This window comes from Balaenoptera physalus (genome assembly GCF_965194825.1).
Source record: "Balaenoptera physalus genome assembly, chromosome: 4".
Classification (NCBI taxonomy): domain Eukaryota; kingdom Metazoa; phylum Chordata; class Mammalia; order Artiodactyla; family Balaenopteridae; genus Balaenoptera; species Balaenoptera physalus.
The window spans coordinates 119,432,285-119,450,977 of NC_138891.1; the positions used below are offsets into that span (position 1 = coordinate 119,432,285).

At 33.9% G+C, this 18,693-nt stretch overlaps 1 protein-coding gene across 5 annotated transcripts in view; it reads right to left on the reverse strand.

Annotated features, from left to right (window-relative positions):
• The window catches only part of LOC309660083 (uncharacterized protein), a gene marked incomplete at its 5' end in the record, with an annotated part of 664,039 nt that overhangs the window by 163,770 nt on the left and 481,576 nt on the right, over positions 1-18,693 (reverse strand). For 4 of the 5 annotated variants that reach the window (XR_014263120.1, XM_082460620.1, XM_082460619.1 and 1 more), the window contains one exon: positions 18,024-18,154. Coding sequence is in view for 3 of the 5 variants with exons in the window: in XM_082460620.1 (XP_082316746.1) it covers positions 18,024-18,154 (131 nt within the window). Of the gene's footprint in view, positions 1-6,374; positions 18,155-18,693 lie in introns of those variants that run through there. The other variant, XR_014263121.1, reaches the window with a different exon arrangement.

Here is an 18,693-nt window from a genome sequence, read left to right on the forward strand (position 1 = left end):
TCCATTTCTTCCTTGGCCATACGTGTGGTTTGTTTTTGTTATTTTGCTTTGTCATATATTTTTTAAGTATCTCTTTATATTCAAATATGTAAAGATAAATTTTAACATGTTGAGCTCCCAAACACAATCATTCTTGGCACTAAGCTATAAGGCTTGGAAAAAAAAAAAAAAAGAAGAACTTTACCTTGTAGCCAATTACTCAGGTATGCCCAGAAACAGAGGGCATGGTCAGCACCCGTCTACATGCACATCATACCTCTGAGAATTATCTTGTTATTGGAAGTGATAATATAAAGATAAAAACCAAATTAAGAGATTATTACTTTCATTTATCCACAATTCCCAGATATTTAAATTTCTGTAACAAAATAAAATTTATGACATAAATTGATTATTATTTAGATGGCTAAGGAGTAATTTTTTAGGATGAAAATAATAAGTTACAGCTGAAACTTTATATTCTTCTTTCCTGTTTGTGTTGTATACCAAATACTCACTTGCTCAACAGGGTAACTCAATAGGAAAGATCTAAGAAATGGTTTATATCCATATAACATGGTATCACAAGTACTAAGTTGTGGAATGGGGTGTAGTAAAAAGTGGATATCTGCTAAATCTATGATGATCGAACACTATCTAATGTTGGCATTAGCTACCTGAGTCATTTGAAGTCTTCTCACAGTGAGTAAAATTGTTATCTCTCCAGTAAAGCACGAAAATACTTCTTCAAAAATAAACAGAGAAGTTATGTAGAACATTAAAAAAACAAAACAAAAAACTCTCAGGAAAGCACCAATAAGAAACAATTGAGAACTAATCAGTGACTGAGTACAAGCAGGAAACAAACTGAATGAAGAAATCATGTTATGTCAACCTGAAAAACAAAATAGTCAGTTATTTTACCAGCAAAATGAGTTTATTCAGGAATAGCAGAGGAACTGTAATTTGAAAAATGTAAACTATGGTGAACCATAGGCAAGTCCAAAGAGACAAAGGGAAGGTCAGCTTTTATTAAGGATTAGGAGAAAATTGGGGAGGGTTGTTTGAATACAATTTATTGGAGAAGAACGAGTTCAAAGTTGTGGTGGTTTCTTATTGGCTGCAAGAGGTGGTGAGTGCTTTGTTGCTAGGCTAGGGAAGGATCCTCCTTCCTTTTCTTAAAAACAGGAGATGAAATTCTTATGTGAAAAATGCGCCCCCCGCCCCGACTTGTACCAGAAGAAAAGCAACATCCTTATCACCATAGATAAGAAGTTGAGAGCGAAAGAATTTTATACAAAGAATGCTACACAAACAGACCTTGCTAAAATAATTCTTATCTTCCTTCTTCCTGCTGGTTATGCAGGCTGTAACAAGTGATATATATGTGAGAGATGCCCTTTCAGGGCTTCCTGACTCCATTTTAAATGAGGTTCCCTTTATTTATTTTCACAGTTATTATAATAGAAATTTCCAAATTGTGTAAGAAATATTGGAAAAATGAAAAGCCCCATGAGTGAGTCATATAGATTCAGTGAGTCACTAAGCCACTCTGTGATTCTTTCCTCATCTATAAAGGAAGATACAGATACCTACTCTTTTGCTATGTGACAGTTCTGTGATGTTCAAAGGAGATAATGTGTAAAAGTACTTGATAAATTATGATATTGTTTTCAAATTTTTTCTGCACCTTCACCTCTTTCTCTGTTAAATACAAAGTAGGGCAACGAAATTCTCCAGTCTTTTCCTTCGCTTACCTTCTTCATATTTGATTTTGAAAAATTCTATATTTTGGAAAAATTCTACATTCAGAAGCCAGTGCTTTCTGCTCACCTACTCTGTGGCAAGAATTTTTCTGCTACTTACATGAGGCATTTAGTTTCAGATATCCTATAGGTCTTTAGGGAGGTTGTAGAATGCAACTTTTTATGGCTCTAAGCCTGGGACTATTCCCAAATGTCAACTTCAGTTTGAAAAGCATTTTAGACAGGTGAGCTACAAGCATAATTTGACATTATTTGGCACTGTGGGATAAATTGCAGTTAGATCCTATAAGACTCTACCCACTGCTATATGTGCCAGTGAGGGGCACCAGATATTCATATCAGATACACCTAACCTGGAGTAACCATAAGTAAAGGAAATGGAATGAAAAGCTCAAAATTGCTGAGGACATTCTTTAGAGCAGACCCTAAGAGAAGTCCTAAAGCTAGGTACTTACTTATTATAGCCATTTTATGATGCAGGCATTCCATCCCCATATTACTAAAGATGAAACCAAGACTAGGAAAGGTAAAATAATTTACCTAAAGTTTGTAAAGATGGTGAACAGGAAAAGGGGATTTGAACTTTTGTGTAAATGTGTCAAGTAAATGTATCCAGTTTAAAAAATGTAAATGTATATAACTGAATTTTATAAATTACATAATATTTCCTATTAAAAATGGAGATTTGGAGATAATTCAACAGATAGAAGATTTTTAAAATAAATTATAAAATTTATACTTAGGAAAAAAAGTAATGAAAATCATATATGACAAAGTTGTGATAGCCAATTAGAGACATTCAATTGAATAAAATGTTATAAAGAAAATTCCTACTGTAAATACTAGAAATTGTGGTGATTATCTGTAAGATCCAGGAAGGAAAAAGTTTTAAATCAAGACATTTTACCTGGGTTCCATAGACTTTGTCACACTTGTAATGGCACTAAAATTTTATACAAAAGTTTGTGTTTAAATATCTTTTGTTCTGAAGAGAGTTTGTAGCTTTAGTCTCAAAATGTTCATCATCCAAATAGGGACAATACTTACTTTTGCAAAAGGAAAAAAAATAAAACTACTTTTAGCAAAACACTTAGCAGCCCCTCTTTCCTTTTCTAGTCTCCTCTTAAATATTTTAAAGTAGGCAGTCAAGCCATAGAGAAAATGGGATGTTTATGCTTTTTAATGAAACAATTAAGTATGTTACCCATTTAAAATTAAGCCTGGTTTTCTCCCATGGGGTAGAAAGTTTACTTAACAACAGAACCGAGTGGAAACTCATTCATTTAACAATGTAAAAAGTCTGTCTAGATGGTTTCAAATATGAGCCTAATATGAAAATTCAGTAATAATTAAATCTAAGGAGTAAAAAAAATCTGGCTTTTCAGTCTGTCACATAAGGAGCTTGGAAGTTGGCACTCCATTTAATAAAAAGTAAAAATCTGAACAAACTGAAAAATCAACAACTCTTCTTAGATCCTCTAGAGATGTGAGGTCACAGGGCAAACTGCTGTGCCCAAAAGAGAGACAGACGGCAGATCTAGAGACTCACAACTTACCGGAATAGAAACCCACCAGTAGAAACCTCCACAGAAACTAGTACTGGGGCAGAAAAACCTGAACTGTGACTGAATTGCTGGAGGCTCAGTGTGGGCACGTCTGAAAGTTCAAAACTGCAGGGTGGATCAGTCTTGGGGAAGCATCACATTTTGTGAGTTTTACCTTCAGTGGATCTATCTGGTTTTCCCATTAAATATCATAGACAAGTCCCCTCATATTTCAGGCAGGAGGAGGGAAAAAGTAACCATTTTGAAATAAGCCAGAGCATTCTGTCCTTTTCAACAAAGCCTGTTCTCAAGAGAAGGTATTTTACCAGAGCTAAACCTATTGGAGTTTTATCACTGCCTAACCGACCTGGAAGAAAGCCAATAACCAACTGCAGACCCTTCTAGACATCCTGTTCCATCTAAAGGATGGGAGATAGAGGATGGAGGGAACTGAGAAGCATTCATGAAGTTCACATCCCAGAGACTCATGCTCACCAAAAGATTGAGACCTACTCATAGTAAGTACTATAATACTATAGAATGATTCCCCTCCCTCGTGCCTTATCACCATGTCACTAAAGGCCTTTTTACCAGAGCTCCTTTTACTCAGTACATCATGTCCAGCTTTCAACAAAAAATTACAAGGCATACAAAAAGGCAAAAATCACAATTTGAATTTTAAATAATTATGATTAATATGCTAAGGGCTCTAACAGAAAAAGTAGACAACATGCCAGAACAGATGGTTAATGTATTTTTGATTCTAAGATAGAATCAAACATAAATGCTATATATCAAAACCATTATAACAGAAGTGAAGAATGACTTTGAAAGTTCTCATTGGTAGACTAGACACTGCTCAAGAAAGAACCTCTGATCTTAAGAATATGTCAACAGAAATTTTCAAAACTGAAAACAAAAAAGAAAAAGATTTTTAATAAAAAGGTCTTTTTTGCAAGAACTATGGGACAACTCCAAAAGGTATGACACATGGGTGTAGCAATACCAGAAGGAGAAGAAGGAAGGAAGGAAGGGAGGAAGGGAGGAAGGAAATGAAGGAAGGAAGGAATAGAAGAAAACTTCCTTGATTTTATAAAGAATATCTAAAAAAACTTCTAGCTCACATCATACTTAAAGGTGAGAAACTAAATGCTTTCCCACTAAGATCAGAAATAAGGCAAGAATGTCACATTTCACCACTCCTTTTCAACATTGAACTGGAAGTCCTATGTAATGCAATAAGACAAGAAAAGGAAATCAAAGGTGTACAGATTTGGAAGAAATATCACTGTCTTTGTTTGCAAATGATATTATTGTGTATGTAGAAAATTCAGACAAATCAATAACAAAAAACTTCTGGAACTAAGAAGTGATTATAGCAAGGTTGTAGGATGCAGGTTTAATATACAAAAATCACTCACTTTCCTATATACCATCAATGAACAAGTGGAATTTGAAATTAAAAACACTACCATTTACATTAACATCCCCCCAAATGAAATACTTAGGTTTAAATCTAACAAAATATGTACAAGATATACATGAGGAAAACTGCAAAACTCTAATGAAATAAATTCAATAAGCACTAAATAAATGGAGAGATATTCATGGTCATGGAAAGGAAGATTCAATATTGTCAAGATGTCATTTTTTCCCAAGTTGACCTTTAGATTCAGCATGATCCCAACCAAAATCTCAGCAAGTTGCTTTGTGGGTATCAACAAACTGATCTAAAATTTATAAAGGGAGGCAGATGACCCAGAATAGCCAACACAATAAAGAAGAAGAATAACAATCAGAGGACTGGCACTACCTAACTTCAAAACCTACTGTAAAGCTCAGATAATCAAGACAGTGCTGTCTTGGTGAAAGAATAGAGATATTGATAAATAGAACAGAACAGAAACTCACATAAATATAGTAAACTTATCTTTGATAAATGAGCAAAGTTAATACAGTAGACCAAAGACAGTCCTTTCCACAAATGGTGCTGGAACAACTAAACATTCATATGCAAAAAGTTAGTCTAGACACAGACCTTACAAACTTTACAAAAGTTGACTCAAAGTGGATCAAAGACCTAAATGTAAAATATAAAACTGTAAAACTCTGGGTTTCAGGATGACTCTTTAGATACAACACCAAAGACATGAGTCATGAAAGAAATAATTGATAAGCTGGACTTCATTAAAATTAAAAACTTCTGCCCTGCAAAAGACACTGTCAAGAGAATGAGAAGACAAGCCTCAGAATGGAAGAAAATATTTGTAAAAGACATATCCGATAAAGGACTGTTAATCTAAAATATACAAAGAACTCTTAAGCTCAACGAAAAGAAAACGATTTAAAGGTGGGCAAAGGACCTGAAGAGACACCTCGCCAAAGAAGATACACAGATGGCAAAATAAGCATATGAGAGGATGTTCAACATCATATGCTATCAGGAAATCATAAATTAAAATAACAATGATTAAAAAAAACAATGATATACCACTATTAGAATGGCCAAAATCCAGAACATTGACAACACCAGATGTCCTTCAGTAGGTAAATAAATAAATTGTGGTAGATCCAGACAATGAAATATCATTCAGTGCTAAAAAACATGAAAGAACCTTAAACTCACATTATTAATTGAAAGAAGCCAATCTGAAAAGGCTACATACACTATGATTCCAATGATAAGGCATTCTGGAAAAGGCAAAGCTATGGAGAGAGTAAAAAGTTCAGTGGTTTCCAGGGGTTAGAGGGAAGGAGAGATAAATAGGAAGAGCACAGAGGATTTTTAGGGCAGCGACACTATTCTACAGGATGCTGCAATGAGGGATACATTTGTCAAAACCCGTAAAATATACAACACCAGAAGTAAACCCTAATGTAAACTAGAGACTTGTGGCTGATAATAGTGTGTCATTGTAGGTTAATCAATTGTCACAAATGAACCTCTTTGGTGTGGGGTGTAGATCGGGATAAGCGGTATGCAGTTGTGAGAACAGAAGGTTTTAGGAATTCTCTGTATTTTCTACTCAGTTCTGCTGTGAATCTAAAACTGCTCTAAAAAATAAAGTCTATTTAAAAAAAAAAAAAAAAAACATGTATAAAGTGACTCTGCTAAGTAAGGTAAAATGTAAGTCTAGGGACAACATTACGAAGAGGCACTGAAGTGGATCCTGAGCAGCAGGGCTATGCTTGGAACACCGGGGGAAAACGGGGAAGAGACTAAACTTGATGTGCAGCAAACACAGAGGCGATTCTCTTCAAAACGAAAGAATCTGACAAGACCATCAGATTCTGTAAATAACTGTAATAGTTGTAAACCAAAAGATGTTTTTTCATAGTCTTGGTGTAGAAAAAACAGATCAATCAATCTTTTACACTACGATCATGAAATTCCAGCAAATTCATAAATGGTGGAATGACTATAAGGGAAATCAATGAAACTATGACCATACATAGACCTAAATGTGTATGAACAGCCCTGTTATTGTACTTTGATTCATCCTCTATAATTGTTTCTCAGTTGTTTCTCTGTTCCTCTGACATCTATGGCTTTGATGTCCTGTCTATTCTTAATGAAAGTTTGCATAAGATTTCACAGTAGAAAGCTATCTTGAAAATAAGGAAGGGGTTTGTCATCAAATAATCCCTTGTAAAAATATTGTTTAACCTTATCATATATTTGTAAAAAATGACTTGTTTTTTCAAATAATTTCCAATATTGTAACAGCAGAAAGCTAAGTTTTCAAATATCAAAGTAGTCTCACTATGTTACTCTCTCAGTAAGAAGAGAGGATGACAATATTTATAAGGTGATATACACCTTTATTGTCTATAATGAGAACTCTGAAGATATGTAAAAATTAAACTGGCAATAAAAGGCAGAAATTTAGTTTAAGTCAAGAAAAGGGGAAACTGTAAGTAGGCTTTGTAAAGTTGTAATGAGCCATATATAAATATAACTGAAAATAATCTTTAGAAAGACTCAGGATAAATTTCATAGCCATAAGTATACCAGTGCATTTTAAAAATCACAACTATATTGATGTCCCATTGAACTAATTCCATTTTCTTATTCTCGCTTCAAAGTTTGCTACAACTTTTGCATTTTCTTCCTATTAATGACTTTGCCATCTCCTTTTCTGGGTTGTCCACTTTCATTTATCTTTTTCTATGTTATTCCTCCCACAAAACATGACTCAAAATTTAACAGCTCAATGAATAATTTTCTTCTCATTGTCTTCTGACATTAACCACTCTTTTACTTTGCATTTCACTCTGCAATTTACTCTTTTTACAGATGTTTGTCAATAAGTTGCTCTGTGTGTGTGCATACATTCACAAGCATGTTTTTACATCATTGTCACCAGATAACTTATCAGAGGACTGTTTCTACCCTATCACTCACACCACCTATAACAGGGCTACAATACAAAGGAAAAACTCAACAAATGTTGCTGAACCATTGACTGTTGTAACATTATTTTAATTACTAGGAAAAAAAATAATTAGCACTTGTAGATCACATTAAGTCTTAACAAAAGCTTTCAGATACACCAGCTCATATGTCTATTATTTTATAATATATAGTTTGCTCTAGTTTATCCATTGACAAAGTGTATAATAACAATGATTTGTACTCACCTTTGAAGCGTGTGGGGTTTTTTGCATTTATGTATGAAGATATCCTGAGAATTTATAACATTTCAAACTGAGAATTCATCATTTGGAAGGTTGCTCAACAACCCCATTGTTCTCTGCTTTAAATGTATCTACTATGTATACTATCTACGCCCATTCTATTTTCTAGTTCGAGTCAGTCTTTTCTTCCATCCTTGGGTGACTATAATGAAAGATTTCAGTGTTTAAAAGCCTAAACTGGAGGTGTATTGCAAATCTTCGCATCCCTTCTCTTTTACTTCTACTAGGCTTCAGATAGTAAGCAAGCAGAAGAGTCAAGAGAGAAGGTAAGAAAATCAACACATTTGCCTAGATCTCAAAAGTGGTTATCAAAATACAAGATGGATGGTAGACTTACCTAATGGCAAGAGCTGACATTTGATGAAGAAACATGAACAGATTGGGTACAGTTGGAGAAAATATTTTCTAAAATTAGCCTAAAGGTATTCTATGATTACTAATAAGTGTCACAGAATCCGGGTCTAAAAGTAATATAACGGAAACTCTTTTTAATGGCGTCCTGTTCAATGGGATAGAAAATTCATACAAAGCACTTATTTGACCCAAATTAAGAACAACTATAATTTTTTAGACTTTTCTTTAAAAAAAATTACCAAGGGAGATAAAAGGAGTAACGTTTACATACAGTTTAACATATTACCTTAATAAATGTTTTGTTGATGAACAAAGGTAGATTCAGAGGCTAGTTTATAATGTTGATTTAGAGTTGAACTTATCCTAAGAAAGTAAATGAGATGTTGTGTCATACTATATCTTTTAATCCCACTCCCCCTCAGCTGGTAAAGACTGGGTTTGGAAGAGGAAGGGAGAGCTGAGGGGAAAGTTGGGTCTCAGAAGAAGAAAGGCTGAAGTTTTTGAAAGAATAGTAATGTCTAATATTCACATATTTCTTAAAATTATATTTTGTTATTAGTTTGAATAGTTAATACATTCACATGTTTCAAAATTCAAAAGATATTGCTATCTTTTTTTTGCTTTTTTATACAAATAATAGAACATTATATTTACATTGAACATGATTATTATTTAATAGCAAATATTGGAGTTCATATATCAGTATAACAAAATTTTTCTTATTCTTTTAAATGGCTTTTTGAATATGTGTAATATATTGACTCCATCCTCTAAGAATGGACATCTCATTGTTTTAAGTCTTTTGACCCTTGCAAAAAAAGTTATTCACTGAATAGCTGAGTACATATATAATTTTGTCTATAGGCAAATTTAAGTATACCATAAAGTCCTAGAAGTGGAATTGCTGGGTCAAAATTACATATTTTTAACTTTGGCAGATATTGACAAGTTATCCTTCTAAGAAATTATACGAATTTAAACCTTCACAAATAATACACGAAAGTGCTTTTTTACACATCTTTATCAGCATAATGGATAATTAAGACTAAGGGTCTTTTTGCCAAACTTCTAGATGCAAGTAGTACAATAGAATAGTTCTAATTTGTAATTATCATATAAGTGTTACTGAGAAATTTTTCATGCTTTCTAAATCATTTGCAGTTTCTTTTCTGCTCATATTTTTTGCTTATATTTTTTCTTGGTTGTTGGAATTTTCCTTGATTTGCAAGAGTATATCAATGAGTTCAAAATTGTTTTTTTCAATTTGTAATTTGCCTTTTGATTTTCCGTTAGGTGGTTATTGCTAAGTAGAACTTTTTATAGGAACTGAAATTTATTTGTTTATTTATTTATTTATTTGAGAACCATCCACATTCTGACATTTTTAAGGATCGTTTTTTTCCCATTTTTTTCTTAGAATTTTTATTAGTTCCCTTAACAAATTTAAATATTTAACGTTTTGGAGTTTATTTGGTACAAGATATAAGGGCTAGCACCAACTTAATTTTTTTCAAGATTGTTACTTTTACCCAACACCAATTTTTGATAATCTCATCTTTACTAATTAGAAGTGATAGCTGGTTATATATTAAATTCCCAAATGTCTGTAGGCTTATTTTTAAACTTTACATTCCTTTTCATTGGTATATATCTATTTCAACATCATTACTTCAATTTAAATTATTGTAGCTTTTATATTAAGTTAAAAGTGTATGACAGGAGTGTTCATACTGCATTGGTCTTCTTTCTCTCAATTTTCTAATTTCTTTTTCTCTTCTGTTTTGCCATATAAACTTTACAATTAAATTTTTGAATTTCTAATATTTTTATTGGGATTTCTTTAGATTTATAGATTAATTTAGGGGCACTTACTCCTTTTTATGATGCTGAGGCTTCCTTTACAAGAACATGGTCCATAATTTCATTGATCAAGACACATTTTACATCCCAGAGTTTTCCTTATATACATCTTAGAAATTTCTTGTTATTCCTAGGTATTTTATTTTATTTAGTGGTTAATTTTAGTATGAAATTTTCTTCTGTTATAGATTCTAACTAGTATATTGTTTCTATAAATGATTACTATTGATCTCTCTGTATTAATTTTATATCAGATACATTTCTGAATTCTTTCACTCTATGCTTGTTCAGTTGTTTCTTCAAAATCCTCCAACTATAAAATATAAAGTCAAAAAAATAATATAATTTTACATTCCTCTCAAAAATATTATATTTATATTATTTTCATGGCTTCTATCTGAATTGACTATTACTGCTGAGGTATGGATGCCTTTTCAAAGGAAAAACAAAATTTTAAAGAAACCCAAGTAAACAAACAAAAAAACACAAAGTCATTAAAAATATAATTGATAAATGTCAATCCCTAAAAAAAAGTTCAGAATAGCAAAATCAACCATAAAGAAAGTCACAAGACAAATTTAAACATAAGAAAAAAAATTTGAACTAATTATCATGTTCTTATAAATCAAGAAAAATGCTTAAAAGTTATAAGGATATAGTTCACAAAAAAGAAAATTATTCTAAACATGAAGAAATGCTCAATATCACTTTTCACATGACAATTACAAATTAAAACTACCTATGATTTTTAACCTAACATTTGGCAAAGTTCAAAAGTTTTAATAAGGATGTAGAAAAACAAGTGTTTTCACATATTGCTAATAAAGTAATAGCCATAACATTGATTTTTCTTCTCTCATTTGTATGGAAGTAATTCCAGATTTTAGGTTGAGATAGATACTATTTTACCACTTTATAATATTCATCTATTACATTTTATTAAGAGTTTCCATCTAAAATGGATATTAAATTGTATCAAACACCTTGTCAGCACACTTGCTGATTATCTGCTATTCATTACTCCATTACCATTACAGTAATGAAGATATCATATATCAAAGACTACAGAATAGAGCTAAAGCAGTGCTCTGAAGAAAAGTTCTAACAGTAAATAATTACATTAATAAATTAGGTAGTAGAACAACTGAAGATAGTGCATAGACTATCCCTTATGTTCAGGCTTGATACTGAATAAAAAATATAAAGAATACCATTATCTTCAATAACCTCAAAGGACATTTTTCCCACAGTTGATATTATGCACCTGTTACTTAGAGTCTCTAAACTAAATTAGTAATTTTTTTATATTCCAAAACTGCCTGGAAATCCTTCCTTTGAGTTTATAAGTTCTTTAGAGTAGATTCCCGATAAATATGATAGAAATAGTATATTAACATGAAATCATTATAATACATCATCTACTGATTCAAGGTTCAAAACTTATCAAGTTGATTTCCTACTTGCTCAGACCCATGAAATTGGAAAACTCATTTTCCTCTGGCTCATCTCAATGAAGTGGCCCTTTGACTTTCCAGACTTAGACCATTTGCCAGCCCCACACTATTCATATAACTGCGTTTTTAGCACAGCCATCTGCCACTACAATCACTCCCGTTCTTTTGCAGCCCAAAGTCCAGGTAGCAAAACCCTTTTGACACAGAAGTTTCTAAGTAAAAAGTAGCTGGTGAAGAGGGTATAGCTTCTCTGGATACATTGATGTTGACATAACATAACCTTATAATATAATATATCCAAGTGAAGTGTAATAATCTGGGTTTTACTGTCCCTAAAGGTTTAGCACTCTTATATTCAGATATTTATTATCTTTGTTGGTTTTGGGTTTTTCATTTATTTGTTTTCACCACATAGAATTCCCTCATGCCTCTGGTGTGGAAGGGAAAGTATGAGAATATCAGTCAGCACTTTCTGTTATATAATAATCACCCTGATGATTTATAGCACAGCTTACTAAAGAAGAGAAAAAGCATTCATAGTAGCAGGTTATGAGTAATAAAGACCTAAATTTAGAGTAGACCTAATATTATTGTCTTGCTATGAATGATACTGTTTATGTGCAACATAACTGATCAAAGCTACACCTATTCCTGAATAATTCCTAATTGATGTTCCAAATGATTGAATAGTTGGCTCACTCTCTATTAACAAGATGCTATCGAGCAACCTGTTTTTAGATAAATCTTTTCATCTGTTTAGTTTATGAATGATGCAACAAGTTCAAATGGTAGAAATAGTATATTAACATAAAAATCATTATAATATATCATCTACTGATTTGTTAAGAAGTCTAAGACTCCTCAAACTGAAAGAAAGTAATTTCTTGTGGTTTACCTTGCTTTTAGGTCTGCTTTTGTCTGGATTTAAGCCATCCATCACCATGTCTGGTTTAAAAGTGGAGGCTTTTAAAGGATCTAATGATAAATGACTAATATTGATATTTAGAATAAAACTAGGAATGTAACTTCATTTACCTAGTTCATTTTATATTTGCACAGTGTATGTCATTCAAGTAAAACCTAATTATAACTTCTGTTCTAATTTCCAAAGCCTTTTCTAGCATGAGATATAACCTGTTGGTTTATCCAAACCAGGTGATCAAACACATTGAATAGACCAGAATTCCCTTCAGGTGCAGTGCACCCTGTTTTCATACTGATTTCAAAGGTCTGTTGTAGATCCTTAACTTGAGAGAGTGGCCAAGATAGCAGAGTAGAATAAACAAACTCACTTGCCCTCATGAGCACACCAAATCACAACAACCTACAGAACAACCATTGTTGAAAAAGACTGAAACCTACCAGCTAAAGGCATAAAGACAGAACCACAATGAGACTGGTAGGAGGGATGGACTCACGATATTATCAAATACCATGACCCCCCTGGTAGGTGAACCACAAACTGGAGAATAACTATATTACAGAAGTTCTCTCACATGAGTGAGAGTTCTGACCCCACATCAGGACCCCCAGCCCGGAGGGTCTGGCACCAGGAAGAGGAGCCTCCAGAGCAATTGGCTTTGAAGACCAATAGGGCTTGATTTCAGGAGTTCCACAGGATTGGGGAAAATAGAGGCTTCACTCTTAAAAGGCACACACAAAATCTCATGTGCACGAGAACCAAGGGCAAAGTGGTAATTCGATAGAAGCCTGGGCCAGACCTACCTGGTGGTCTTAGAGGGCCTCCTGGGGAGGCAGAAGGTGACTGTAGCCCACCCTGGGGACATAGATACTGGTGGTAGATATATCCAGGAGCATTCATCTGCATGAGCTCTCCTGGAGGCTGACATTTTGGTGCCAAGACCTGGCTCCACCTAACAGCCTGTAGGCTTCAGTGCTGGGATGCCTCAGCCCTAACAACAAACTGGGTGGGGACACAGCCCCACCCATCAGCAGACAGGCTGCCTAAAGTTTTCCTGAGCCCACAGCCACCTCTAGACACACCCCTAGACTCAGCCCTGCCCACCACAGGATCAAGACCTAGCTCCACCCATGAGGGGGCAGGCACTGGCCCCTCCCACCACAGGAAGCCTGCACAAACCTCTAGACCAGCCTCACCCATTAGGGGACAGGCACCAGAAGCAAGAAAACCACAGTCCTGCAACCTGCAGACTGAGTCCGCAAACACAAGCCAGACACTAACCTGAAGCCAACTGGCCACTGGACGTTGGGACACAAGAGGGAAATGCAGTGCTAGGATGCATAGGACGTCTCCTACAGAGGGCCACTTCTCCAAGGCTGAGAAGCATAATCAACCTGCCACATACATAAAAATACAAATAGCAATTTAGACAAAATGAGGTGACAGAAGAATATGTTTCAGACAAAGGAACAAGATAAACCCCCAGAAGAATAAAGTGACATGGAGATAGACAATTTACCCAAGAAAGAGTTCAGAGTAATGATCGTAAAGATGATCAAAGAACTCGGGAGGAGAATGAATGCACAGAGGGAGAAATCAGAAGTTTTTAACAAAGAATTAGAAAATATAATAATAACAACCAAACGGAATTAAAGACTACAATAACTGAAATGAAAAATACACTAGAAGGAAGCAATACTAGACTAAATGAGGCAGAAGAATGGATCAGAGAGGTGGAAGACAGGGTAGTGAAAATCATTGCTACTGAACAGAAAAAAAGAATGAAAAGAAATGAAGACAGAGAAGGAAAATAAATAAAAGGAATCGAAATTGGAAAAGTAAAACTGTCACTGTCCTCAGATGACATGATACTATACATAGAAAATCTTAAAGACACTACGAGAAAACTACTAGAGCTCATCAATAAATTTGGTAAAGTTGCAGGCTACAAAATTAATACACAGAAATTTGTTGCACTTCTATACACTAACAGTGAAAGATCAGAAGGAGAAATTAAAGAAACAATCCCATTTACCATCACAACAAAAAGAATAAAACACCTAGGAATAAACCTACCTAAGGAGACAAAAGACCTGTACTCCAAAAACTATAAGACACTGATGAAAGAAATTGAAGATGACACAAACAGATGGAAAGATATACCATGTTCTTGGATTGGAAGAATCAATATTGTCAAAATGACTATACTACCCAAGGCAATCTACTAATTCAATGCAATCCCTATCAAATTACCAATGGCATTTTTCACAGAACTAGAACAAAAAATCTTAAAATTTGTATGGAGACACAAAAGACCCTGAATAGCCAAAGCAATCTTGAGAAAGAAACATGGAGCTGAAGGAATCAGGCTCCCTGACTTCAGACTATACTACAAAGCTACAGTCATCAAAACAGTATGGTACTGCACAAAAACAGACATATAGATCAATGGGAAAAGATAGAAAGGCCAGAAATGAACCCACACACCTCTAGTCAATTAATCTAAGACAAAGGAGGCAAGAATATACAATGAAGAAAAGACAGTCTCTTCGATAAGTGCTGCTGGGAAAACTGGATAGCTACATGTAAAAAATGAAATTAGAACAATCTCTAACACCATATACAAAAAAAAAAAAAACTCAAAATGAATTAAAGACCTAAATGTAACACTGTATACTATAAAACTCCTAGAGGAAAACATAGGCAGAACACTCTTTGCCATAAAGTGCAGCAATATTTTTTTGCATCCATTTCCTAGAGTAATGGAAATAAAAACAAAATAAACAAATGGGACCTAATTAAACTTAAAAGTTTTTGCACAGCAAAGGAAACCATAAACAAAATGAAAAGACAACATATGGAGTGGGAGAAAATATTCGTAAACAATGTGACTGACAGGGGATTAATTTCCAAAATATACAAACAACTCATACAACTAAATATCAAAAAAAAAGAAACAACACAATCAAAAAATGGGCAGAAGACCTAAAAAGACATTTCTCCAAAGAAGACATACAGATGGTCAACAAGCACATGAAAAAATGCTCAACATCACTAATTATTAGAGAAATGTAAATCAAAACTACAATGAGGTATCACCTCACACCAGTCAGAATGGCCATCATTAAATAGTCTACAAATAATAAATGCTGGAGAGGATGTCAAGAAAAAGGAATGCTCCTACACCACTGGTGGGAATGTAAATTGGTATAGCCACTATGGAGAACAGTATGGAGGTTCCTTAAAAAACTAAAAATAGAGTTACCATATGATCCAGCGATCCCACTCCTGGGCACATATCTAGAGAAAACTATAATTTGAAAACATACATACATCCCAATGTTCATTGCAGCACTATTTACAATAGCCAAGACACAGAAGAAACCTATACATCCATTGACAGATGAATGGATAAAGAAGATATGGCATATATATACAATGGAATATTACTCAGCCATAAAATAGAATGAAATAATGCCATTTCCAGTAACATGGATGGACCTAGAGATTATCATACTAAGTGAAGTAAATCAGACAAAGACAAATATCATATGATATCACTTACATGTGGAATCTAAAAAAATCATATAAATGAACTTATTTACAAAACAGAGATAGACTCACAGACATAGAAAACAAACTTATGGTTACCAAAGGGGATAGAGGTGATAGGGGTGGGGAGATAAATTAGGAGTTTAGGATTGACATAACACACTACTGTGTATAAAATAGGTCAACAAGAACCTACTGTATAGCATAGGGAACTATACTCTATATCTTGTGATAACCTAGAATGCAAAAGAATCTGAAAAAGAATATATATATATGTGTGTACATATATACATATACGTATACATATATGTATATAAATGAATCACTTTACTGTACACTTGAAACTAACACAATATTGTCAATTAATTATACTTCAATTTAAAAAAAGGTCTGTAGCTATGTTCACAAAGATCTAGTATTTGAGGACACTAATCATGGTGTCTATGATTAAGAACTGCAGAATTACAAACCAACTCCCTAAATACGCAGAACCCTGAAAATATAATAACTCCTTTATATGAATTTTTCAATACCTACGTATTAGATTTATATAATATTATTTGATCCAGGATATTTCTATATTGTAATAAAAATCACAAATAATGTTCTATATGAACTCAACTGATTAAATAGTAATTTCCTAATTAAAGTGGTGGAATTTAGGAAAGGTTCTCATGGCTTTAGAGGGTGATCCTTTAAGAAGAGAATCTAAATCGCAGAATATGACAAAAACACAGCTAGCTTTCATACCATCTCTGTGTTTCCTAAGACTCAATAGTGAAGAAAAGTAAGGAATTGATATATCTCAAGAATAGAGTTAAGGGCCACAATAATATTTCACCACCCCAGGCAGGGGAATGCAGACTCTGTTAGAGGACACTGGTAGATGTTGTCTCCAAAGCCATAGCTTCAGACAGCTCAATCATTTTATGCACAGACGTAGATGAGACAGAACTTCACTTCCCAATGGGGATTTAGCTCCTTAGAATGAGGGTATAGAAATAAGTACCCAAGTAAAAATAACACCCAATCTTAAAATAAGATTTTTGTCTTTATTTCAAGTATAAAATAAGCAAAACTGTACTTTTTAGTGTCAACATCAATATAGATAACTTGATTTGAGGAATCTTCCTCACTGGCTGTTAGATTTTCAGATTCAGGGGGGAATAAAAACCCTCACTGAGCAGATACGGCACTTAACAATATTGGGGGATGAATTATGGCAGAAGAATTGCCAATGGAGCAAAGCATGAAGAACAGAAAAATGATACGCTCCTCAAACATTATTCTTCCATTTGACTTATCCTTTTAGCTTGCCTTTTGCTACAGTTTGCTGCAAAATTCAAATCTATATCTTAAATCCATAATTGTTTTTATGAGAAACAAGTATATCAAGATCTCTTGAAATAAAATTATAAAATTCTCACCCTTTTATATAGTGCGTCAACTTATGTTTAGTTGCCTTTTATCCTACAGATGACCATGTTGTATACAGAGGATCATGTTTATTGTGACTGTCCCAAACTAGCTGTCATGTTATCCTGGAATGTCCCATAAATATATTTGTAATGAGTACAGTTTTTCATTCTCGCATGCTTAATTGTACACACCAAATAACTTCTAGTATTTGTCCTAATCTGACCTGGAAATATATAACATCTTGATCCATGTTCTCATTGAGCATTTATTTATACTAGTGGCATGTCAAGGACACAAAAGTTCCTTCTCATAGAAACAAAAACCACATCCAGATGGTCAAAGTCTCTTCCAGGAGAGTATGGTTGACAAAAACACAGACCAATGCACGCCCCCGCCCCAAAAAAAGTCCATTCTTTGTCAAAAGAAGTGCTCTAGCAGAGAATCAAAAGAGGTCTGTGGAATCAACACAACCTACCTGATGTGTCTTTTCCCTCTTCCTGGTGTTTAGCCAGCTTTTTGACTGTTGGAAGTACCAGGTCTCTTGTTTCCAAAGAGCCGCCTGTGTTGGCCTGTCTTTCAGACTCTCATGTTGCAAAATCTGAAATTCTGTTGCAATAAACACCAGATTTCAAAGGAAAAGCAATGGAAATTGTGCAAAGATTAAACTTCATTTTTATAGCAACAGTTAGTAGTAGCATGATTATGTGTCTAAACAATGCCTGCTATTCCAATATAATATTAGATTGAGAAAGACCGGCAGTTTATTTGTGTAGAAGCAAGCACTGATTTTGAGGGTGCATTTAGAAAAACATATTTAGGTTTAGGGGAAACAGAAGGTTGTCTTTTGTATAAACACAATAATTGTATACTTTGAATCCCTCCTGAAGGAACCATGTGCAAACAGATAACTTTAGATATTGCGTTATTCTACACTAATCCTCAGCCAAATGTAGTTAAAAAGTGATTGGGCATAATGAGGGCAACCTTGACACAAACATGAGCAATATGCTTCACAAGATAAAAATTTTTTAAAATCTAAGTCAAATGAGAGCACAGTATTTCAGTAATAATTTTTTTCTAGTGATGCTTATTTAGCATGAAATTAGGAATGGTGACCTCCAATAACACTACTGATGAATTTGCTT